Genomic DNA, 24,152 nt, shown 5'->3' on the forward strand with positions numbered 1-24,152 from the left:
ATTTTCAATCTCTCCCTATCTGCTGGCTCCTTCTCTGTTGCCAACGAACACATCCAGATCTCCTGCATTTTTAAAACCCCTTCATTTGACCCTATTAGATTCTCAAGCTACCATTCCATATTTTTCTTCTCTTTTGCAGTCAGAGTCCTGAAAAAAGACTTGTTTATATTTGTTGCTTCCCACATCCTTTCCTCTCATTCATTTCTCCACCCCTTAAAAATCTGGCTTCTAGTCTCTTCACTCGAAGGAAACTGTTCTCTTCAAGGTTACAAATTTTTAGTTCCAAAATCTAATGTCCTTTGCTTGGTCTTCATCCTTCTTTACTTATCTGCAGCGTTTAACAATGCTGACTTCCCCCCTCCTCCTGCCAACTTTCCACTCTCTCAATTTTTGAAACATTGTTCTGTTCTGGTTCTTCTCCTCCCTCTCTGGCTGGTTCCTCTCAGTCTCCTTTGCTAAACCTATATTTTGCTCACTATGTGTGAGTGCAAAATGGGGCTCTATTCTGGCCGTCTATTATTTTCTCTCTACAAGGTGGGTTCAATGATTATTTCTATGCAGAGGGTGCCTAGATCTATATATCCATCCCCAGTTTCTCTCTAGAGTTCTAATATTACGTTGCCGACTGCCTACTGGACATAATCTTACTAGAATTCCCATCCATAAGCATCTTAAATTCAACATGTACAAACTAGGTATCAATATCTTCTTCCCCTACCAAAAAAAACCTCTACTCTTCCTAATTTCCTAACTTATATGATTCTATTGAGGGCAGAAATTCCTTCTAGTCACCCAGGTATGCAACCTTGGGATCATCTGTGATTCCTCACCCTCCCTAAGCTCCATATCCAATAAATTGCCAAATTTTGTCAAGTCTGCCTCTACAACATATCCAGTACCTTGCATCTGTTCCCTTTTTTCCACTTACACAGCACAGCCCTCATCATTTCTCACCTAAACTATGGTACTATTCTCTTCATTGGTTCCCCCCCCCCCACCTCAAGCTTCACTCTGCTCCAATCTGTCTTCCATACAGATGCCACAGTGATATTTCTAAAGTATGTCTGACCACATCACTCCCCTGTTTAAGAAACCCTAGCTACTTTCTAATGCCTAGGATAATATATATATATATATAGATATAAATTTCTTCATTGAAGCTTTTCATAATAAGGCTCTGGCCTAGGTTTGCAGTCTTAATTGATAGAGATAGGGAAATCAGAAATAGGAACAGTATCAAGGGAATGAGAAGGATATGGAGAATTACTTCAGTTTTAGATATTTGGGCTTGAAATACCAGTGGGACATTCCAACAAAGGTAGCCAATAGTGATTAAAAATGCTAGTATGGAGTTTAAGACTCAGGATAACAGCTATGGGTTTATGAGTCAGTCACATAGACATGCAAGTCGAGGTTCTGGGAATCAATAAGATCACCAAGGGAGAAGCTAAAGAGAGAAGTAAGAACAGATGTGATAGATTATAGAGTCAAACACTATTTAACAATTAAGAAGGATGAGGACTGAGAAGAAGCCACTGATGACCTTAGAAACTGAAAGGGTTAGAAGCCAGAATGTAGAGGCTTGAGGTGGGGAGTAAACAAGTTGTCATAGGCCAGGGCTGACCAAGACAATCTGGTACCTCCTGTTCAAGTCTGGAACAAAATGAAACACTCATAGATCTGACTCTTAACAAAAGATTTATTTAGCCACATTAGGAAGAAGATATTCCATGAAATTATTGAATGAGAACTACATATTAATTCAGCTAAGCACAGCTTCCCAGTGTGGGTCATGCTGTCAGACCTCAATGAGAAGCCTCAGGGAGAGGTTCATATTAAGTAAGGCATCTAGGAAGCCATATCAATGGCCTAAGCCTTAGTCTCATTTAGCCTGACCTATATGAGGCAGGGCCTTAAGCTGTTGCTCCCACCATATAAGTAAAATATGTAAGTACAGAATACCTTTCCAGAAATATGGCAATGAAAAGAAAAATAAAAGTTAGCTTGAGAAATTAGAGCTGGGGGGGGGGAAGGGATTTAACGGTGGGAGAGATTAAAGATGATGGAAAGAGAAAGGAAATCCTAGAGGAGAATGAAGGAGAATAGGATCAAGTGAATAGGTGAAGATTTTAACCTTGGCTAGAAGAACCACCATTTCCTTGGGCATGGGAGCGAATGCAATTCAATTGGACAACAGTTATTAAGGACCTCTGTGAAAGGCACTGTGCTATGTGGAGTAGATTTGGGGGAGGGGGACTGAGACTCCCTGATCAGATTGGGAAGTTTGCCTAAATAACCCACTAATATAATATAAAGGAGTGACCTAAACAACCTGACAATAAAGTGAGAAGGTATTCCCTAAACAACCTGATAATATAATAAGTCATTGGCCAATGGATAAAGTCAACTGAAGGCAGGACATTTCTAATGATTGGCCAAGATAAGCCATGTGGCCTAGATAAAAGACAAGGTGACCCCACTCTGAGACAGTTGAAAGGAGAGCCAGCTTTCAAGGACTCATTTGTGTATCTTGCAGAGGGAAGCAAAAGGGGAATCTCTCTCTCTTTCTCTCTTTCCCTCCCCACTCCCTATCAAAAATAGAATTCTGCAGCAAAAGCACATGATCATAGGAACATGCTTGCATACAACCTGAGAACATGAATGAGCATTTCTGAATTCATATTGTTTATAGTTCAACAGATAATAGTAGTACATATCATAAGTGGGAATTGAGGTCCTGTGAAGTCCTTACATTCAAAAATGTTGAGAACTTCTATACTAAGAACTTTCTGAGGCAATGTCAATGGGAGGATTGAGGAGGCTGTCTTCCTAGAAGTGAACCACCACCCACCCATCTCGCCAATACTTGGTGTATATTTAGTCTGCATATATCTTATATTTAAGAGGCATTGATGGTGTAATGGATAGAAAGATGACCTCAAAGCCAAGAGGACCTGAGTTCAAGATCTGAATCTGACAACTGCTAGCTATGTGAAACTGGGCAAGTTACTAAGACTTTCAGTTGCTCTAGGAAATTCTCTAAGACAACAAGGTGCCAACCTGCATTGGTTGAAGGTGTTTCCTCACCTGGGAGTTCTTTAGTTCAATGAAATCACAGTCCCTTTCCCCATATTTTCTACTTATCTGTGTCCATGTTTTTCCTATCCACTCCCTCCCTAAGCAGAATGCAAACCTCTTGAGAGAAGGAATTATTTTTTTGTTTTTGTATCTACATTGTTTTACATATACTAGGTATATACATATACCTATATGTATACATAGCCATACATATAACAGGGGTCTGGTGCATATGTAGAGCACCTCTGGTGGGGTCTCCCCAAGTGAAGAAACTAGGGATTCTGCTTCTGGGATTTACACATCATGATGTGTAAGGGAAATGCCTTAGAGAGACTCTGGAGCATGGACAGACATTCCATAATTGGTTCTGGTATACTAAACCAAATGATTAAGAGAAGCTTTTTTGATAGGCTGCATAGCCAGGATAGGAGGTGCCTTCAAAAAGAAGCTAGTAAATGAGAGCCTCAGAAATTCTGTCTGGTTGCTCATGGTGAATCTCTTTGACTCCTTTGCTCATCATGGTAGGGAGAAAGACAGAGACAGAGACAGAGACACAGAGACACAGAGAGAGACAGAGAAGAGAGAAAGAGACAGAGACAGAAAGAGACAGAGAGATAGAAACGACAGAAGGAGAGAGAGAGAGCACTGACAGGGGACAAGCCTTCAGCCTTCTCCCCGCTGAGGCCATGTGGTCTTGTGAATATAGTCCTGAGTTTTTTGCCTGACTTGACATTTGTTCTTTGGTTTTAGCTGAAGGGAAAGCATTCAGATTTTGCAGCCAGCTCAGCATCAATGCCCCAAGGAACAAGGAGTGACCTTGCTAGTGACATATGGGACCCAGCCTAGTGGAAACTGGGATGGTGCGGATGGCATTGCTTCATTTGGACATGAGCTTGGTGGGATCAGTGCTATAAAGGAACTGAGCTAAGGTTGAGCCCATTCTCCCTATGACTGAGGTGGAATAGGGGAGTACGTGGCCTCAGGAAGTTGGAGTGAAATCTTTGTCCTTTTGTTTTTGTTCCATCTTTGAAGTAAATGCCTTTATAAAATCTAATTGATGTTAAGTAGTTCAATGGGACTGGGGCACCATTCACTGGCACCTAACAATGAGGGGAACATATTTGGGGGCGCTGGATCTGACTACAGTAGAGAAGAGATACTCAGTCCTCTCAGGGAATCCTGAGGGGGAGATAGAACCAGCCTGGCTCTGGGATAGAAATCCTGGAGGTACTCAAACAGATGCTTAATAAATACTTTTTTTATTTTTAGGCAATTGAGGTTAAGAGACTTGCCCAGGGTCACACAGCTAGTAAGTGTCAAGTGTTTGGTCTGAGGCAGAATTTGAACTCAGGTCCTCCTGACTTCAGGGCCGGTGTTCTATCCACTGTGCCATCTAGCTGCCCCTCATAAATACTTTTGAGTTGTTGTCTAGTACTACAGTAATAATAATAATAACGAACATTTGTATAGTGCTATGTGCCAGGCACTGTGCTGAGTGCTCTACAATTATTACATCATCCAACTCTAGGAGGTAGGTGCTATTATTATTGCCATTTTACAGATGAGGAAACTGAGGCAGGCAACAGTTAAGGGACTTGCCCAGTCACACACTGGTAGCTGAAGCAGAATCTAAACCCGGGTCTTTCTCCCAGGCCTAGTGCTGTATCCGTTCCACCTAGATGGTGAGATAAAAAGAAAATTAGACTTAGAGAATAGAGTGGAAAAAAACTTACTTTATTAAAGAAGACAATGAAGAATAAAAAGATATTCTCTAAAATACAGCTATTAGGTTGGCGAGTTAGAGGCTGAGAACATAGGACTGATTTTCCTAAGTGAGATAGGAAAAAATGTTTTATTTATTTTTTAATTTTTAATTTTTTATTAATTAATTTATTTATTTTTAGTTTTCAACATTCACTTCTACAAGATTTTGAGTTCCAAATTTTCTCCCCGTCTGTCCCTTCCCCCCAAGACAGAGTGCATTCTGAATACCCCTTCCCCAAATCTGCCCTCCCTTCTATCACCCTCCCTTCTCTTATCTCCTTCCCCTTCTATTTTCCTGCGAAACAGGTATAGATTTCTATACCCTTTTGCCTGTATATCTCATTTCCCAGTTGCATGTAAAAATAATTTTTAACATTTGTTCTTAAAACTTTGAGTTCCAAATTCTCTCCCTTCCTCCCTCCCCACCCACCTTCATTGGGAAGGCAAGCAATTCGATATAGGTTATACACGTGTACTCATGCAAAGCAAATGTTTGAACAAATGTTCAAAATGCTTTATTTTTATTTGCACTTTTATTTGGTTCTTGTTCTGTATGTGATGGTTCTTGTTACACTTTCTTTTTTTTTTTCACTCAAAGTTGATAGAACTTATTTTTTTCATTTTTTCATTTCCACGTTGTAGTTTTAGGGTTGATCTTTCTCATGAAAACAAAGCCAGGTGGGCATCACAGTGCACTCTGGTAATCCCAGCTGAGGTCAGTGGACCTCTAGAGCTCCAGAGTTCTGAGTTATAGTGGCCTATTCTGATCAGATGTCTACACCTAGTCTGCCATTAATATGGTGAACCCCTGGGAATGGGAGCCAATGGGGTTACCTAAGGAGGAGAGAACTTAGCCAAATTGCCATTCCTGTGTCGATTATTAGTTGGATTGGACCCATGAGTGGTACCTATACTTCCAGCCTGGGCAAGATGGGGAGATCCAGTCCTTCTAAAAGAGTAATAAATCTAAAAGAATTCAAAAAGTCAGCCCTAACATGCCTCCCTCCCACCACGAAACAGCCCACTCAAAATAAATATTGTAAGGGAGAGTCCATTGAAAAAGAAAAGAACTCTTTCCTAATTCATTCCCACCCCCAGCCAAGGACCAGAATTGTGAGCTATGGACCAAAAACTATAAAACCCTCCTATAGTTGCCATCACAGCTCAACTCCCTGCCACTTTGATAGCACTACCAAATTATACCATTTGTTATTGTTGTTCAGTCATGTCACTCTTCATGACCCCAGTTGGAGTTTTCTTGGCAAAGATACTGCAATACTTTGCCATTTCCTTCTCCAGCTCATTTTACAAATGAGGAAACCGAGGCATATATGGTTTAGTGACTTGCCCAGGGTCACACAACAAGTTTCTAAGACCAGATCTGAACTCAGGTCTTCCTGACTCCAGGCCCAGTCTTCTGTCCACTGGGCCATCTAGCTACCCCACTGCCACTGGGTCAAGTCAGTGACTGTCTAGTGGGGTCAGGTTCCTCTCCAACCCTTTGGGGCTGCAAAGACTAGAAATGGTCTTCCCCCAGGGCTTCACACACCGTCACTATTTCACCTGCTCCAAGGAAACACAGACATCACCCCCTCCTCAAGCCCAGAATAGGAAGGGTTGGAAAGAGTTAAGAGACGCCACCATCAGAAATCAGAGCATTTATTATTTGAAACCAGCCTGAGGACAAGGGACTGATGGGCTTAGGGAGAGCAGGGAAAAGAGTAGATGCAACTCCTTCTCAGGGAGAGAGTCAGAGTAATAGGATACGGGCAGGCAATGAATGAGGAATGGGGTTGGGGAAGGGAGCAGTCAGAGGGGTAAAAAACAGGGAGCATGTGGGAAAACTCAAAGGAGCAGGGAAGAAGAAGCTGAGCAGAATGGCAATAAAGGTACAGGGTATGTGGTGAGGGTGAGGGTTCTCGGTAATGATGCTCCATTCTGGCCCAGAGAGCCCTCGGAGTGGCCAGGTGCCTCCAGAGACAGCAGGAGGCTCCTGAGGGAGGAGTGGGTCTAGGCACAATGGCGGCTCATAGGTTAATGATGCCAGTGGATTTCTCCTTGCATGGTGAGGGAGGAAGTGATTCTTCCCCCAGCAGCTCCTTGTCAGCCCCTTCTTCAACCTAAGAATAGAAAGAGAGAAGGTCAGCTCCCAGGATGTAGCAAAAAGGGAATGGGAAAGGAGAAGAGAGGAAGGACAGGAGAGCTTAGTTCTCTCAGAGCAGGGGAAAGGGTACAGCATCCCAAGAGAATGGGGGGATCAGGGTTAGGCATTGGGAAGAGAACTGAACAAGGAGCTAGACTCAGCGTGCCCCCTCCCATGACCCTGCCCCATAATTCACCTGGAATTTAGAGTTCTGGCAGCACAAGTTACGGAGGCCCACGCCCAGGCAGGCCAGAGACACAAGGACTATCATGGCACAGATGGCCAGCAGCATGGCCTGGACTCCTTGGAACAAATGCTGAAGAATGAGAAGAGGACAGGTTTGGCAGAATGACCATATTCAGAATGACCACCATCCTTTTCACCATCACAGCAATTCCCATGAGCCACTATTCCCCTAAACATTGTGGCTATAATTAATTTCTTCAACCTCACTGTCAGTCATTTATTATTACCCTCAAAAAGTGGCAACATTTGAGGAAAGGGAATTGAGAGAAAAGAACATTTCAGCTTCTTTTCCCAGAAATCAGGAGTATTTTCATCTCTAGAATCTCTGCCCTTTCTAGTCCCAGGCTATTTGCAGGCCTAACACATAGGTGTCTGGACAGTCCCTTTGATCCAAAGCTAACCATGTGGAGCTCAGGGCATGCACTCATTTGCCCTCCAGGCAAGGATTGGAGGAGTAAATGATGAAAAGACCACTTGGACCACATTTCTCCTATCCCCCAGTACCCTGGGACTGGGTTCTCACCAAAAGCATGTCCATATTCCTCTTGCACTCTTCAGTCCTCCAATCTCTATAATCATATCTCCTATAATACAAGACAGTCGTGGTTTCTGACCTAGAATGCTCACAGATCATTTTCATGTTGGAGAAGTGATTAGCAGAATCCTCAAGGCTGTATGAACAGAGGACTAGGGCAGCAAGGGCTGTGGAGATGCTGATCAGGGCAAGCAGGGCAGCAAGACGACTCTAGAGAGGGAAGGAACAGAGGAGAGCAGACCCCATCTGGTCACTACAGTGTCACAGAGCCCCTAACCCTCATCCCCTGAGGATACCAGCCAAGTGAGGTCCAGACTTCTCGGTACACCAGATTCCTCCTCCCACTGAGGACCCAAAGCCAGTGAATGTAGAACAAGGAAGAAAAGGAGGTAAAGAGGGATGGGAAAGGAGGAGCTAGAGTGAGGAGGAAAAAGACAGGTGAGCCCAAAAGGAAACAGAACCGCCCCCACTCTTACCCAGCAGCTACTCTGACATTTTTCATAGATGATGGCCCCAGCTCCAGCCACAATGGCCTAAGGAAAATAAAGATTAAAGAAGGTTTCCCACTTCCTTTCCAAGCCCCAGCCCAGATAATCGGAAAGGATCTAGGAAAGGGGGAAGGAAGCCAGTCACATGGCCTGGGATCCAAGTGCCCCTATTCCATCCTCTCCCATTCCAATCCCTCCCCTCCAACCTCTGCTACCTTGCCAACAACTCCAAACTAAAAAGAAAATGGGAAGTAAGCTGGCTTTTGCATCACTTGAAAGGCCTCTTCTTCCTATGCCCTATATCCGTGTGCCCCTCTTCATTCCTCCGTGTCCATTGGCCCCCTCCTCACTCCCTTAGTTTCCTCAAATACCCCCTTTTCCCCCAAATCCCTTCTCTACTCACCACAGCCCCTGCCCAAAAGGCACAGCCTATGGCCTGCAGGGGAATCCAAGGCCCAAAATGCAGGAGTATCCCAAAAGAGCAGCTCAAGACCCCCAGCAATATCAGTGACACCTGTAACATAGGATAGCAACTCAATCCCTGCCCACGACCTCCACAGTCCCAGGGAGCAGCTGGCATAGCTGCTACCCGATGAAAACCTCCAGAGACAATCTTGACTCCTTATCCCTAAGTCTCCTTCCTCAGATCAGGGGTGAGTCCTGCTCCTAATCTCTAAGGAAAGAAGATTCTACAACCTGTCTCAGTTTCCCCAAGCCACAGTTCTTGAAACCAAGAATTTTTTTTTCTCCTATCTAACAGTAAATCCCTCCAGTTCCCTGGATGGGAGACCTTGGACAATGAAAGTTGCTTCCCCTCTTAGTTGTTTCCTGTGTAAAAGAGGAGGGTGTCAGAGATTAGATTGGATAATCACTAAGGTCACTACCATTTCTAAATTTCTGTGATTCTGGCTTCCTTCCATTTTCTCTTTGCATCTTCATGGGAATGGAAAGATGTACCTCTTCCCTCCCCCCCAGTTCTTATCATCTCTTACATATACCCCTTTGAACTCACTCTTACCCCAAGTGCCAGCTGTGCCTGGAGCACCCTTCTGCTCTGTTTGAGAGTGTCCTGGGAATAAGTCTTAGATGGCAAGAAGGCGCATCCCATCTGGAGGAGCTTGGCCAGAGTTGACTCCTGGTGGATGTGTATAGTGATTTGAGTTGGTTGGGAGTTCACTTCCACAGCCTGCATCCCATCCACCTTTATCACGCTGGTGGACATTTTCTAAGTCTGGACCTGGAAGTAGATTAAACGAAAGGAGAGAGGAAACAAGGCAGCTGCTACTGAGCCTAAGCAATGAAGGATAGGTATAGACCTAGGACAGTTCACATGAAACCAGCACTGGAAATGCACTCAATGAGCCTGGGTTCAAATCCCAGCTCTGCTACTGTATTCACTTTAGGCAAGCCTCAGTTTCATCATCTGTAAAATGAGAGATTCAAACCAGATCACCTCCAGGACTTCTTCTAGCTCAAAATCTATGAAAAAATAAACTCTCCCAAAGATAAAAGTATTCCTTGAATACTTCTTTTCTCCAGGGATTTTCCTTTCCTCAAAGACTCCACTTGGAGACATGACCTAACCCTCCCCCTCTCTCTGTGTTCTCTCCTCACAATACCTGCCCTGCTTCAGCCCCACTGGACATGACCCTGCCTCAGTATATCTGCCCTTGTGCCCTTCCCCTCCTCTCCTCAGCTATCCTAGTTCCAATCCTTATCTTCCCTTTCCTCCTTCCACATCATTCTTCCTCTGGCTCCCCCTTTCCTTTTTAAATGGAAAGGGTAGAGCCTGGGACTCCCTAAGGTTCATTTCCCACATTGAAGAGGGAAATCCCTCATTCTTCCCTCATCGCCCCCAGTCCTCAATAGCAATGTCAACTAAAAAGCTGGACCCCCAGGGAAGTAAATATACACTCAGACCATACCCTCAGACACGGAAAGCCAAGGAAACCAGGACACATAACCCATGAAGTTCAAATGGAGCAGAGATCATTAGCTTACCTGGTTGGTCGTTTGCCTTGGTGGGCAAAGTAAGGTAAGGAGTGATGGGTGAAAGCTGAGCAGGGACGGAGGAGGAGGCAAGAATTAGGAAGGAGGCAATAAGGAAGAGAGGCCTAGCTCTGCAGAGCTTAACACAAAACTGTTTTCACCACAGCCGGAGAGCCAGGGCCCAACCTTAGAGGAGGAGCCATGGGAGGGCACTGAGCAAGGGGGAAGGGTAAGTCTGGTGATTCCCAACTCCAGATGCAGCCACTGCAGCAGATTGCTTCCCAGCTCTGGTGCTTGGAAAATCCCCTGCCTACCCGTCCAGAGTCGGGGCTCCAAAATAAGGGTTGAAGGCAAGCATTAGTAGTTGTAAGAGGGCTTGACTCGGTCTCAGAAGACCTACTTTGAATTCCCACTAACTGTGTTACCTGGGCAATACTTTAACCTCAGTGTCTTCATCCATAAAGTAAAAATTATACCCCCGTTTTCCCCATTTGTTTTTGTTCAGTAGTGTCAGTCATGCCTATCTCTTCATGACCCCATTTGGGGTCTTCTTGGCAGAGATACTGGAGTGGTTTGCCATTTCCTTCTGCAGCTCATTTTACAGATGAAGGAACTGAGGCAAACAGGGTGAGATGACTTGTCCAGGGTCATGCAGCTAGTAAGTGTCTGAACTCAGGTCTTCCTGACTCTAGGCCTGGCTCTCTATCCACTGAGCCTCCTAGCTGGCCTATTTTCCCCATAGGGTTGGAGGAAGGAAAGTACTTTGGAGACCTTAAAAAGCTGTAGAAATGTGAGTTATTAATATTGTTATCTCACTAATCTTACTGTAAGTTCTCCCAATGTAGTGATGATGTCTTCTCCTGTGTGCCCTACAGCATCTAACATATAACATAATAACAGCTAATATAGCATTTATAGTCTACCAGGCATGGGCTAAGCATTTAACAATTACATTCTATCTTCACATAACCTTGCAAAGGAGATGCTATTATTATCCCCATTTTACAGATGAGGTAACTGAGGGCAAATAGAGTTAAGTGACATATTCAGGGTCACACAGCTAGTAAGTATCAGAGGCTGGATTTGAGTTCAAATCTTCCTGACTTCAGGCCCTGCACCACACCAACACAGTGGTGTGCTCTGTAACCCAGAACCAAGACTCAGCGTCTAAATTTAATCTTTCAGATACATCACAAATTACTTTCTTTGGCTGGTGCCCTCACTCAAAGTTTCTCCTGAGAACATCAGAATGTCGTTCATTTCAACCCCACCTAGTGTTTCCCCTGAGAATATACGAATATCTAGACCCCTACATTTAAAAAGGTTCAAGAGACATAATTTCTAGGTAATTGGATCATTTTATTAATAATACCAATATGTGTATTAATAAAAGGATGGTCAGTTAGCCATCTCTCTTTTAGACCAAAGACCGTCATGGTAGTGGGCTGTTGGCTTATAAACCCATTGGAAGTGGGGTGTTCCCAGGGTGGCAATCAACTCTGATTGGTTAACAATTTATGAGAGAGCGAATATTATAATGAGGGGCTGACCCTATTCAAATGACTTTGTTTATGTAATTTACTTCTAAGTTACCTCCAGCCTTGGGCAATCTATTCAAAGAATTTATTCCCAGCCAAAATTGAGTAGCACAATGGCTTCCCCACCTGGGTGGGGTCTAAATCCAATTCCATTATCAGTAATGTCCCTCAAGAGACTGAACTTTTGACATCAGGACTTTACAAAAAGGGGGGGGGTGACTCTTGATCATCCCAAATCATTGGTTATTAATAATCATTTCTCTCAAAAGGTAAAAGGGCCCCTCAGCCCTCATGCAAACACTTAGGCTAATAATACCTTCAACACAGGACATACTTTATTTAACCTGATAAAAAAATTTTTTTAACTGAGAAAGGTAATGGCCTATCTGAATGAGGGGTAATAGCTTTTGAGTTTGAAAGGGATTTTTGAGTCAACTGTTCATTTTACAGAAGAATAAACTGAAACCAAAAGCACTTAGTGATGCCTAAGGTTACACAGGTAGTAAATGATCAGCAATTAGAACTCAGGTCCTCTGATGTGAAATCGTCTTTTTTTTTTTTAACTACACTGGACTGTAGAGTTTACTTAATTGATTACTAGCTTGAGTGTGAATAGTGTTTCCTATTTTTCATTAAGTTTCATCAAGTTCAGCATCATTCTTTTTTCTCAAAAAGCTTTTTTCTCATGTGTCCTAGATATATCTCTGGATCAGCTAATGGCAGTGTCTACAGTCGGCACCTAAAACAGAATAGGCATAAGACTCCCAGCAAAGAAGCTACATACCTAAGGAGAACTTCCAGTAATCAGAAGACTTATAAGTCACCCATTTGCCACATCTTTTCTCTAAGATTGAACCCACTCTCCCTTGGACTCTGTATGTACCAGCAGAAGAATTTGTCACACATTTTGGGGTAGATGTTCCATACCAACTATTCTCATTGTACCACTTTAGGAAATAGCTCTTCCTAAAAGCTACTTAAGGCTAGCTGACTAAAATGACTCTCCCTGATAACTTTGGAGGCAGCATATCAATGGGGACTTAAGCCAATAGCATGAGAGAATTACCTCCTGATTCTTAGGGGTGCACCTAGAATCCTGAGGGGGAAATATAACCTTGCTGTGGGACCCAAGACTCATCTGTGAGAGTGGGAATTGGGATATGGACCTTTGGAGCTTATATGAGCTACACTACTACTACTAATAACAATAATAATGATTCCCGAAAGTATGAACAAATGGTAATTTAATGAAACAGATATGTTTATACTTCTACTATTAATTTCAGTAAGACGCTACACTTCGATCACAGGTGTCAATCAACACAAGAAAGCATTAACTGAGCCCAGATTCCTCCTGCATAATTCAAGATAGGTAGAAATTCATATATACTTTTATTATAATTTGCTTTCATGTTAATCATGAGAATCATACACTTTTTTTCAAGCTGGAATGGATCTGAAAAATAATTCTATAGATTTTCTTGTTCCCCCTGTGTCTTTTCAGGGGCTGGGCTAAGCACTGAGCCTGTTGGGCAGGGAAACCTGGCAGATTGGTGTGGTGATTGGCAGGAGTCTATTGTGACCATGGGGCACAGGCATAAAACTTGTCAATATGGAACCACAGTTGGTCACAACCAGAAGAGATCAACCAATGCTCATAGCGTGCTCATCTGCTCGTCCATCAGAGAGAATCCACTAAGGGGACAATATCTACAACCCAGAAGGACTTAAACAAAATCCAGATCCAGGTGTGAAGTTATGAAGTAACAGGAAGAGAGGAAGAATAGGATTATGTACTGAGTTTGGTTGACAGTGGGAGCCATTCTCTTGGAATGCTAGACTCCAGGGTGGTCAGCCTCCTTGACAATAGAAGGATAAACAGGACCCTAATGAACAGAATGTACAGTAATTATTTTCATTGACTTAGTTATTGGTATGTGTTCCATCTTGGTTCTAGACAAGGTCTGAAAAGCAGATCCCTTGCTAAGCCTCAGGGATCCTGAGATTCTATCTCAGGGGCATTCCTCATTCTGTGAGCACCTCAGTTGCCCCCAAAGAAAAGATCACTCTAAATAACCAAGCCCCAACTTGTATGGTGAATGTTTAACCTGAGGTCCCAGAAAGTCACAACCACTTCACAGCTAGGCTACTCCAGGGCATGACATACCACAGGGTCAAGGATCCTCAGCCCTCTCCCAAACAAAACATATTCTTTCAACTATAATTCCATTATTAAAAGTTCTGGAATTCCACTCTTCAATATTTATCTATATATCTATCCATCTATATCAGGAGTTCTTGAGCCTTTTTGTGTGTCATGAACCCCTTTGACAGTATGGTAAAGCCTATGAACCTCCTCTCAGAAACATATTTTTAAATTTCTAAAATAAAATATACGGGATTACAAAGGAAACTCATTATAGTGAAATACAATTATGGAAGGAAGGAAGGAAGGACTAAAAACAAATTCACAGAGCCCAGGTTAAGAATCTCTTCTCTATTTGGAGAGGGAGAGAGATTTTCATACGTGTAATGTTTCCTACATAATTTGCGTTTTGTTGAATTGGTTTGTAAAGCAAGAAACAGCTAGAGAGCAATCATATGATGTTGAAGGTATATACTGATATGAGGGAGAGTTGGGACTGTGCTTAACACATCAGCGAGATGGCCCACACTGAAAGTCACAAGTCAGTGACATTATCAAACCTGAAAAACAATAATACCTATGATTTCTAAATGTCACATGCATTGCAAATATATCCAAACGTGTAACAATGCCACAAATTCCTAGTCCTTTTTTCCTCTCCTGCTAAATCTTCTCACTGTAATCTCATTCGTTCTTTCTTGCAATGATCCAAGTTCTACCCATACTCACTCACCTTACCCCATACCTACCCACCCCCCACCCCACACCCCCTTAGTTTTTGCTATTGTTCAGTTGTTTTCAGTCGTGTCCAACTCTTCATGATCCTGTTGGGGGTTTTCTTGGCAGAGATAATGGAGTTTTTTGCAAGCTTGGCAAAAGCCTGGGTACTTTCAATTCCCACCATTTCTGCTCCCACTTCCCACATGGTCTCCCTCAGGTTCCCAAGGTCTCATTGCTTCCCCAACAGGAAACAGAACTGGCTTAGCCTGGTCATGGCCCTGACCCGCCAAGCCTGGAAATCCTCTCTGGTCCCTGCTTCCCAATACACAACCACAAGCCTTTACCCAGCTCTGGCCCTGCCCTCCCTTCTGCTTCCCAGAATGACGTCACCACTGTTCCTCCCCTCCTAGTCCGGACGTCTAGCTCCTCCCAATTATATTATGATTTTACTTCCCCTCTTCTGCTCTTCCAAACAGGCTGTTTCTCTACTGGATTTTTATTTTCTCCACTCCTCTGATCTCTTCAACCCTATTCCCCCTTTCTGGCCAAGGAGGCTGAGCTAAACAAGGTAAGAGGAACCCTGCTCCCCAAAATTCAGCTCATCTTCCCCAACAAGATTTCTCAGACATTGCCAGCTCTCCAGTCTCTCATCCTGTTCACCCAGAAAGCCAATCCTCTCTATATTATTAACCCTCCAGAGTGTTTGCATGGGAGGGAACGTGTTACTAGTGAGTACATTTAAGAGAAAGAAGACAGAAGAGTAGGTAAAAGGGATGGGTTCTCTTCCCTATGCCCTATACTAAAGTCACCCTTTCCTGTTCCCTCCTTCAAATCAATGATTCTAGAAGTTTGAACAAATCCTGAACAGCAATTTCAGTGAATAAATGAACAAAAGGCTGCAAAATCTCCCTTTCACCAACTCCCCCCTTCTAGCAAAAGAATAGATGCAGGTTGTTTATTTGGCTTTATCCCTCAGCCTTGGGGAAATGAGCAGTGTAGAAGGGCAGCTCCAAGGAGGGATGAGAAGGGGGAAGGCAGTGGCCTTTGACCTAGACCAAGGATGGGAGACCTAGAAGGCCACATGTGGCCTTAAGGCTGCAGGTTCCTCACCCCTGTCCTAGACCAAGATAGCCAAGATTGTGAGTGGAGAACGTGGAGAGACACTAGAAGAGATGTAGCAAGAGAAGGGAGAGGCAAAGATTTTCACTGCTCCACCAACAGCGCAGGGGCTTAAGAAGAGCTGGAGCCGTTTTGCTAGCACTCTAGCCATTTTGGATCTCAGTATTCTTACCTACAAAATGGGTTTAATAACACCTTCCCTACCCTACCTGAGGTTAGAATGAGATAATGGATCTGAAAATACTTTGAAAACCAAGTCCCCATACATATGTCAAAGGATTATTAGCATTATTGGTATTATTATGGGTCTAATGAGGATTGAGGAAGGTAGGCCAAGTTTCTTAGGCTTCCAGAGAGCACCAATTTCTGCTTCTGTAGTCTGGTCCCCACCATCTAAACTTCCTCCCCTCTCCTCTGAGTCTGACCTTTTATGTTATACCCCTGTCCTCTATGCATATGGGGATCAATGTGTACAGGTGATTAGGAGCTGAAAGAATGCTTCTGCACATTTAAGGTAACCTTCAGGGAAAAACCAAATTCAGAGGTGGGAAGTCAGATCATCCCATTATAAAGGGAATCAGGTTAAAGGAAGCTTTCACCATGAGCCCTGATATTTTAATCTCACTTTCTCCTAGGCCTGCAAGATGGTCCCCAATGAGGTGAAGGTGAATGGAATTAAGATAGATGGGCTGGAAGCAGCTGAAACCTCCCAGCCAGTTCACGTTAATATCCACATCCACCAGGAGTCGACTTTGCCTGAGCTTCTCAAGGCTGGGAAATCTCTGTTGAAATTCTTTGTTAAGCCTGCTGGCACTCCTGAGTTGAGTGCAAGAAAGAGTCGGCTACAGTTAGCAACCTGGGTAAGTGAAACAACTCTCAAATAGGAGCAAAATTCAACATGAACAAGAGGACTCGATGTCCAGGCAAAGAAAGACATGACCTTCTTTTCCTCCTTTCCAGGAGTAAGTGTGTTATTGACATTCAAGTTGGTACTACTGTTATTTTTCAGCATTTTCTCCTGATGAAGTAAAATATGCACAATTCCTAAAGAGATATACTTTTAAGGAGATTTCATTGGGGATGAATTTATTCTCTCATGAGCTACATTTCTGTTTTGCTGTCTTTTTCATACTCTGTAACAGGGTGGTAAAACTTTTTTTTAAACTGGAGAACATTCAGTCACAGAAAATAATCCATCCAAGGCCCCAAGGAAGTAAAAAAAAAAATAGTTTAGGTCTTGTTTCTTAGATTCAGAAGAGACATTTAATAACTGAGACATTTAGATGAAACTCATCTAAATTTTTGTATTGAGAATGTGGAACTTAAATGGATGTAATCTCATCAGTTTGGGTCCTCCTTCCTCCAGTGTAAAACACAACCAATTCATGCCTACTCATCCCAGTCAACTCTTATCCATGACTTCCAATGAATTTGATAAAGGGTGGCCAATCAATGTAATTTCTGTTGACATTGCAAAGATATTAAAGGAGCAGATAAGTTATCCATCAGGTGTCTGGCCTCCTACCCTTTTACATTCTTCAATGACATCCTCTACTCTACCTCACCATCTTAATTCCTTGTTCATTAAGTGTGGGGCTGGCAGCTAGGTGTTGAAGTGGATAGAGTGCTGGGCCTGGAGTCAGGAAGACCTGAATTCAAATCCAGCCTCAGCTACTGTGTGATCCTGGGCAAGTCACTTTACCCTGTTTACCTCAGTTTTCTCATCTGCAAAATGAGTTGGAGAAGGAAATGGCAAACCACTCAAGTATCTTTGCCAAGAAAACCCCAAATGGGGTCACAAAGAGTCATTCACCTGAAACAACTGAACAACAACAAAGTATGGGGCAGGCAGCCTGCTGACCCTTCTATGTACCTACCCACAGAGCTCATGGAGTGAAACTCATTTTCAATTCTTTGGAAACTCCAGCTCTCATAGGATCAAGTTTACAAAATGAGACTTTTAAGGGCAAAGGGGAAGGGAATGAGCATTTATGAAGTGCCTACTATGTGCCATGTACTGTGCTAAGCACTTTACAAATATCTCATTTGATCCTCACAACAATCTTGAGAGGTAGGTGCTATTCACCATTTTACAGTTGAGGAAACTGAGGCAGACTATAAAGTTAAGTGACTTACCCAGGGTCATTCTAGATTTGAACTCAGGTCTTCAGGACTGCAGGCCCAGTGCTCTATCCACTGTACCACCTAGCTGCCTAGGGACCACAGACTTCTATGACTCACTGCCATAGAAAAATATCTATAGAATGTGGCTGTTTAAAAGACGGGTCTTTGGTTTAGCGAAAAGTCTGACAGCATTAAAGGGACATTATGATTGCTCAAAATAAAGAACATAATGAATTCTGCTTTGGATATGTTGATTTTGAGATGCCTGCAAAACATCCTGGTGGGGATATCAGAAAGTTTGAGATGTGGTACCAGAGCTCAGGAGAGAGAAGATGGCTGGATATCTAGAACTGGTAGGCATCTACATAAAGATGAAGAGTTGAATTGACAAAAGCGGATAAGATCTCCAAGAAAGAATTACAGAGAGAAGAGGAAAGGATCTAGATCAGAGCCATAGAATACATCCACAGACAGATGGTGGAATATGGAAGATGAACGTAAACAAAACAAACTCTAAAGATGTACAAAATATCCATAGCCCTTTTTGGAGGTGGCAAAGAATGGGAATTCAAAGGGGCTAACCATATATAAAGGTGAGGGTCTGGCCAAGCTACATATTCTCTACCACTACTCTGCTCCCAAAGAACAGTAATATGATGGAGTGGAAAATCATTGAGCCATATGCCAGGAAATCTAGTCTGTCTGACATTGGACAAGTCATCTAGGGCTTCAGGTCCTCTTCTGTAAGACAGAGATAATAATGTATGCCATATTTACTTTGTTGAAATCTTATGAAACCATAAAATAAGATATTAGATGGAAAACTACTCTCAGAAAACTTCTCAAACTTGGGGAAGAGTAGTGTAGCCTTAATAAAAAAAAATTTGATAATGTGACCACTGGGTCATCCTACCAATTTCCAAGCTCCATTCAGGAAGAGGCAATGTCTTTAAAGGCTGTTTCTCCTCCCTCTCCCCCATATACTACACATAATAGGTGCTTAATATGTTTTTGTTTAATTAAAATGAGTTTAACTTAATTGAATATTAATTCCCCTTTCCCTGATTTCATTCTGTATCCAATTCTAGTCACAAAGGGAAATTCCAGATTAGATTATTACCAATATCCCTCACAAGGAATCAGCTTTATCCAGAGTCCACAATATTTTTACACAGGTGATATCAGGTTAAAATTAACATAAGAGCAGGCTTATTTTTGTGGTGTAGCTTGAAGTTTGAATACAGTCTGAATCAACAGACTATTAAAGGCACATCTACTTTGCTTTAGCAGCTGAGAAAGAGTGGTACACTGTATGCGTGTGAGAGAGAGAAGGAGGGAAAAGGAAAGAGAGAAAGCTTGAAACTTTCTTATCACCAACTATCAGAAGCAGCTGTTTCTACCCACTAGCTGCCTTTCTGGGTCACTGCCTAACCACCATCTACCTGACCAAATGATGGGCACAAGGCATTATCATGATCTATTTTAGCAGGGTTTGGGTTGACCCTCCTATGTGCATCCTAAGTTGGGGGATCACTCCTTTTCTCAACCTGGTACTGGAGCATTTTCCTTCTTCATTATTATCTCAGATTCCAGGATAATCAAGGGATATGTTCTGATATTTCCCCATTAATCACTAAAATTCCAACACCACTCTCATCAATTAATCAATCAGCTTTGAGCCTCTACTCTAGTTTATTAAGTAAACTGAAGGAAGCTTTTTCCCCATAAGCTTCTACTCATCTCTCCTTTTGTTTATCAAGTCCATAATTTCCTAGGCTTAAATATAAAGGCTACTGGCTATACAATTCATTAACAGTATAGAAAATAATAAAATAACAGTATAGAAAATAATAAAACAAAGACAAATAATTATTTGCAAAGTGTCAGCTGTGAGAAAAATCACAGCCAAAGACCTCTAGGCACCTAAAGGTTGGAACTATAACCTCACTACAACTACTGACATCTTCTCAGTTCATTCGACTTTCTCAGGATGCCAATTAAAATTTCTTCTCAAGAATTTTCTTCATGTTTCTTCACGAGATAAGAGTTAAAAACAGTTCTCTCAGGAAAGAAGTTCTCTTAGTCCTTTCTTTTGGTTCTCTCAGTTTTTTTCAAACCACAGCAGCTAAAAATCTCTCCAGAATGATAGTTAAACTCTTAGCCTCCCCATAGATTCCTCAAAGAGTGAGAGCTAAACTATAACTGTCCAAGATTCTGTTGCTTCTTAAAGTAACAATATCTATAGTCTCCATGAGAGAAGTTATTGAAGCTGATGTTACATTACAAACAGTTCTGTCTCTCTCTCATAAATTCCTACCTACCCTTACACCTTAGGCAACCACTACCTGAGCACCCATCCGACCTCAGCCCTTCTCTTAGCCTGGCTATTGGGAACAAGATATCACTTTCTTAAAATGTGAGGTATCTGAACGTTGATTGTGGGGATGGGATGTCTTTGTCTCACAGGCTGCACAGATAATATTGGGAGCCATGAGTGGAGCCCTAGGAGTCTTCTTCTGTATTGGCTCCTTCAACAGATTAAGATATTCTGGAGCTGCTTTCTGGACTGGAGCTGTGGTAAGTACAGTAGGGAAGGAGGGAGAAAGGAAACGAAAGAATCTCAGAGAGGAAGGGCCTAATCATCATTATTAACAACACTTTTTAGCATCTAGAATGTGTCCAGTTCTGTGCTAGATATTGTAAAAGATACAAATAAATAAAAGATGCAGTTCCTGTCCTCAAGGAGTTTACTATCTAGCTGGGGAAATAGGATATATGCTAGACAATAAGCTACAATCGAGCAGAAACCATGATTTATTCATCTTTGTTTTTTGAACACTGTGAATGTTCAATGAGTATGCTAAATGAATGAATAAAAAGGCAAGTAACAAGTCAAGGAATTATATAAATAGTATAGACTGTCGGTGATACAGGAAGGAGAGATCACTGGGGGTTGGGGTGATCAGGAAAGGCTTCATGTATGTAACTTTGAATAAAGATAGTATTTGACCCCAAATTTCTTGTAGGACAGTAAGGCCCACACAGACCTGTTCCATACTTATCAAATGGTAGGCTAAGCTTTTTCTTTACATAGAACAGAAGCCAAACCCTACATTCAATAGCCCTATTGTAGCAAGTTGTATACACGGGGCAGAGAGAGGAGAGGGAGGAATTGGGAGCGGGGGCAAGGAGGCAGCTCAAGAAGAGTTATGGTAGAAGATGATAGAAGGGAAATTTGGTTTTTATACCACCTTATCCTCTCCAGGCTATTTCAGCTGGAGTTGTTGCCATAATTCAAGAGAAGCGGAGAGGTACATGGTGGGTAAGTACAATGAGATGTATGATTAACAAACTGTCTGTCCTACCCTAGGCTCATCTGTCCCACTCCTGGCTTGGTACCCTTTCCCACACTCCTAGCCAAAGGTGAGCCTTAAGCTCTCCCATGCTGTCTTCATAAACCATCTTCACAAACCATCTTCACAAACCTTTGCCTATGACTTGCAGAGACCTTGGTGAGCTACAAAAGTAAGAATAAAAAAACTAAGCCAGGGTAGGGAAACTGTGGCCTTCTAGATCCTTGAATGTGGCCTTTTGACTGAGTCCAAGTTTTACAGAACAAGTCTTTTTATTAAGGGGATTTGTTATTCGAAGTTTGGATTCAGTCAAAGAGCCACACTTGAGGACCTAGAGGGCCACATGTGGCCTGGAGGTCACAGGTTCCCCACCCCTAAGCACAGCCCTAATCAGAGGTGCCCCTTATCTTCTCTCCTCCACAGAGCTTACTGAAAAACCTATTCATCCTGGCAACTATTTCTGCTTCCGTCGCTGCCATCATTATCTGTGCTCAAGAGCTACAATACTCATTCTACTACTTGGACAATCTATGTGGTAAAGAAAGTGTTTGGCCCACTCAGGCCTATAACACTCTGGAACCACAGGAAGTCTGGAGGAAAAGCCAGTGCTTGGATTACATGAACATGCTGCGGGTGAGCATACATTTTTAGTATGATGGGAGGAATGAGGAAGGATGATGGATAATCAGAACTATAACTGGACCATGGGAGCCTAAGCTTTGCCCCAGGATGAGGAGTTGCACAGGGATGGGGAATTTACCCCCAGGACAAATTTAAAAGGCCATTGCTGAGCAATTTTTATCTTTCTAAAAAGAAATCTGTGACAAGGCCTAAGTCATAAGGGAACCTGATGGTGGAGTATGAAGAGTGCTGTGGATGGAGTGCTGTTCAGGATGGTAAGAGTGGAGGGCAGGTTGCAGTCTCCTGCTGGAAAGAAGCTTGATCTTTTCATGAGAGTTCTTGAGCAGGAACCTAAGCTCTGGTCTAGCCTAGGTATGGGGAAAAGTGCCTGGTGCCAGTCCACAGGGCCCTTCCCCTCGGTGTAAATGGTCAAGAGCACATTCCTCACGACAACCCTGTGAGATAGATAATGCAAATATTTTTATTCTCATTTTACTGATGAGGAAACTGAGGCTCAGAGAGGTGAGGGGACTTGCCTAGGATCACATAGCTAGTAAGTATAAAGTCAGGATAATACATAATCAGTCATTCTTCAAAGCAGCTATGTGAAATAGGAAGGGTATCAAATAAGGGAGTTTTAGAACTGGAAGGAAGCTTAACACCTTCCATGTCACAGGTCAGGAAACTGCAGTCCTGAGGGGAAAGAAAAGTGATTTGCCCAAAGTTACATAGCTAGTTAACAACCAGTTAAGACCAAAACGGAAGTCTCTGAATCTCTGCATCCGATGTTCCTTCCATCATACCATACTGTTGACAGTGGTGATAGGGCAAAGTCGACAGGCACCATATTTGTAGCAATGATGAGACCAGTGAAAATGGAGACAGGTTAAGAAAGCATAGTGGCACTAACAGAGTTAGAGCCACCTCTGCACTCTATCACCAGAGCCTGAAAAAAGGAATTACAATCATGGCACTACTAGTCTGGATCACAGTGCTGGTGGTAACACTGGTCCCTATGGGGTTCGCCCTCGTGTACCCATGCTTCTGGCGCCAGAGCAACGTGCCACCTGAAGAGGTAAGATCCCAGGGTGGGGGCCCAAGGAGTGGAAGGATAGCAGCACTAGAAAGAAAAATTCTGAGGAGGGACAAGGCCCATGGAATCTCACATTCAAACAAACTATGTTCATCAGATGAGTGGGATCAGGGTTTCCCCTTCATTACCTAGTTCTAGAGATGCTCTAGTGATTAGTCTGGACCCTAGTTGAGCATCAATCCAAAGGATCAGAGGAGGGGGTGAGGAATTGCATATCCCAATGCCATCCTAAGTATTTGGGTTCACTCTGGGTGCAGTGTAGAGGGTTGTTTGGATCTGCAGAACCCTAGAATCAGGCTTACTTATAGACAAAGAACCCTACCGTTGGACCTCCCCCTATTTGGCTCTAACCTCTAACCTTCTTGCCTCCTCTGCATTCAGGATGTAGATGAGAAGAAACCACTTCATGGAGAGTTGAACTTTGCATCCCCTGCCAAGGTGGCAGGGTCCTGTGAAGCCTAAGCCTCAGCTGGGCTAGGTGGTTCTGAAATACCTATTATTCCTCTTTATACATACATATATCCTGATGTCACTGCTCAGCTCCTCAGCTCCACTTCAAACAGTAATAAAGTGAGCTCTTCCCACAATTTCTTCCCATTCTGCCTCTTCCCACAATTTCTGGGAGTTCCCTGCTTATCCTCCTTACTTTGACAAAAATCTGCTAATAAAACAATGACTGCAGCCCTGGGTCCTTCCTTCTTCTCCAGCCGCTTTCTTTTCCCCTGCCCTCTTGTTTCCTCCAAAGGACTTTTCCAAACTCTGAAGGGAGGTAGAATTAGACCCAAAGGAATGGAAGGGCCCCAACCCCTTGAAACCTCTCAAGTGTTTACGGAGAAGGAAGGACCACAGAGCCATAAATAACGCGTTAGAAGAGTCTAGGGCTCTGGCTAGGGGTGGAGAATGTTGCCATTAGGTGAGAGCAGTCACACAGCTGATTATAGCTACAACTGAGGCCAAGGAGATAGTTGAGGGAATAACCTAGCAAGTTTTTTGGAAGGATAGAGAGCAGTTAGTCAAGGAAAAGTATACCAGGGAAGGAACTGGACTTGGAAACAAGCCTTGCTCTTTTTTCCTGCCCCTTCATCCTTAACCTCCTCCTCCTCCACCATACCATACCACCAAAACCTTTTGCCTCCCACCCACACAGCCATCTAAGTTGTAAATGTTCTGGGATCCTAGCCAAAAAAAAATCTTC

At 43.0% G+C, this 24,152-nt stretch overlaps 2 protein-coding genes across 2 annotated transcripts; one reads left to right on the top strand and one right to left on the bottom strand.

The window, feature by feature from the left end:
- Window positions 1–6,485: 6,485 nt before the first annotated feature.
- On the bottom strand, window positions 6,486–10,417 carry LOC114027177 (transmembrane protein 176B-like). Its single transcript, XM_027841113.1, has 7 exons — window positions 10,256–10,417; window positions 9,273–9,491; window positions 8,658–8,768; window positions 8,243–8,299; window positions 7,755–7,976; window positions 7,182–7,301; window positions 6,486–6,962 (listed from the first exon to the last, which is right to left on the bottom strand). The coding sequence occupies exons 2-7, from the start codon at window positions 9,474–9,476 to the stop codon at window positions 6,870–6,872; spliced, it is 807 nt and encodes a 268-aa protein (XP_027696914.1). The 5' UTR covers window positions 9,477–9,491; window positions 10,256–10,417; the 3' UTR covers window positions 6,486–6,869.
- A 4,679-nt stretch (window positions 10,418–15,096) lies between these two features.
- On the top strand, window positions 15,097–23,649 carry LOC114027137 (transmembrane protein 176A-like). Its single transcript, XM_027841031.1, has 7 exons — window positions 15,097–15,215; window positions 16,402–16,626; window positions 20,357–20,467; window positions 21,156–21,212; window positions 21,667–21,876; window positions 22,808–22,939; window positions 23,339–23,649. The coding sequence occupies exons 2-7, from the start codon at window positions 16,411–16,413 to the stop codon at window positions 23,417–23,419; spliced, it is 807 nt and encodes a 268-aa protein (XP_027696832.1). The 5' UTR covers window positions 15,097–15,215; window positions 16,402–16,410; the 3' UTR covers window positions 23,420–23,649.
- The last annotated feature ends 503 nt before the right edge of the window (window positions 23,650–24,152 follow it).

The sequence above is a fragment of the Vombatus ursinus genome, unplaced genomic scaffold (genome assembly GCF_900497805.2).
Source record: "Vombatus ursinus unplaced genomic scaffold, bare-nosed wombat genome assembly UNPS02014852.1, whole genome shotgun sequence".
Classification (NCBI taxonomy): domain Eukaryota; kingdom Metazoa; phylum Chordata; class Mammalia; order Diprotodontia; family Vombatidae; genus Vombatus; species Vombatus ursinus.

What these genes read in the sequence shown, in the direction of transcription:
- LOC114027137 (XM_027841031.1), top strand. Translation starts at nt 16,411, where the DNA reads ATGGTCCCCAATGAGGTGAAGGTGAATGGAATTAAGATAGATGGGCTG. An exon ending in GGCTACAGTTAGCAACCTGG is followed by an intron (nt 16,627 to 20,356) that starts GTAAGTGAAACA and finishes TTTGTCTCACAG; the next exon opens with GCTGCACAGATAATATTGGG. An exon ending in GCAACGTGCCACCTGAAGAG is followed by an intron (nt 22,940 to 23,338) that starts GTAAGATCCCAG and finishes CTCTGCATTCAG; the next exon opens with GATGTAGATGAGAAGAAACC.
- LOC114027177 (XM_027841113.1), bottom strand. Translation starts at nt 9,476, where the DNA reads ATGTCCACCAGCGTGATAAAGGTGGATGGGATGCAGGCTGTGGAAGTG. An exon ending in AGGCACAGCTGGCACTTGGG is followed by an intron (nt 8,769 to 9,272) that starts GTAAGAGTGAGT and finishes CCTATGTTACAG; the next exon opens with GTGTCACTGATATTGCTGGG. An exon ending in CCTTTTGGGCAGGGGCTGTG is followed by an intron (nt 8,300 to 8,657) that starts GTGAGTAGAGAA and finishes TATTTTCCTTAG; the next exon opens with GCCATTGTGGCTGGAGCTGG.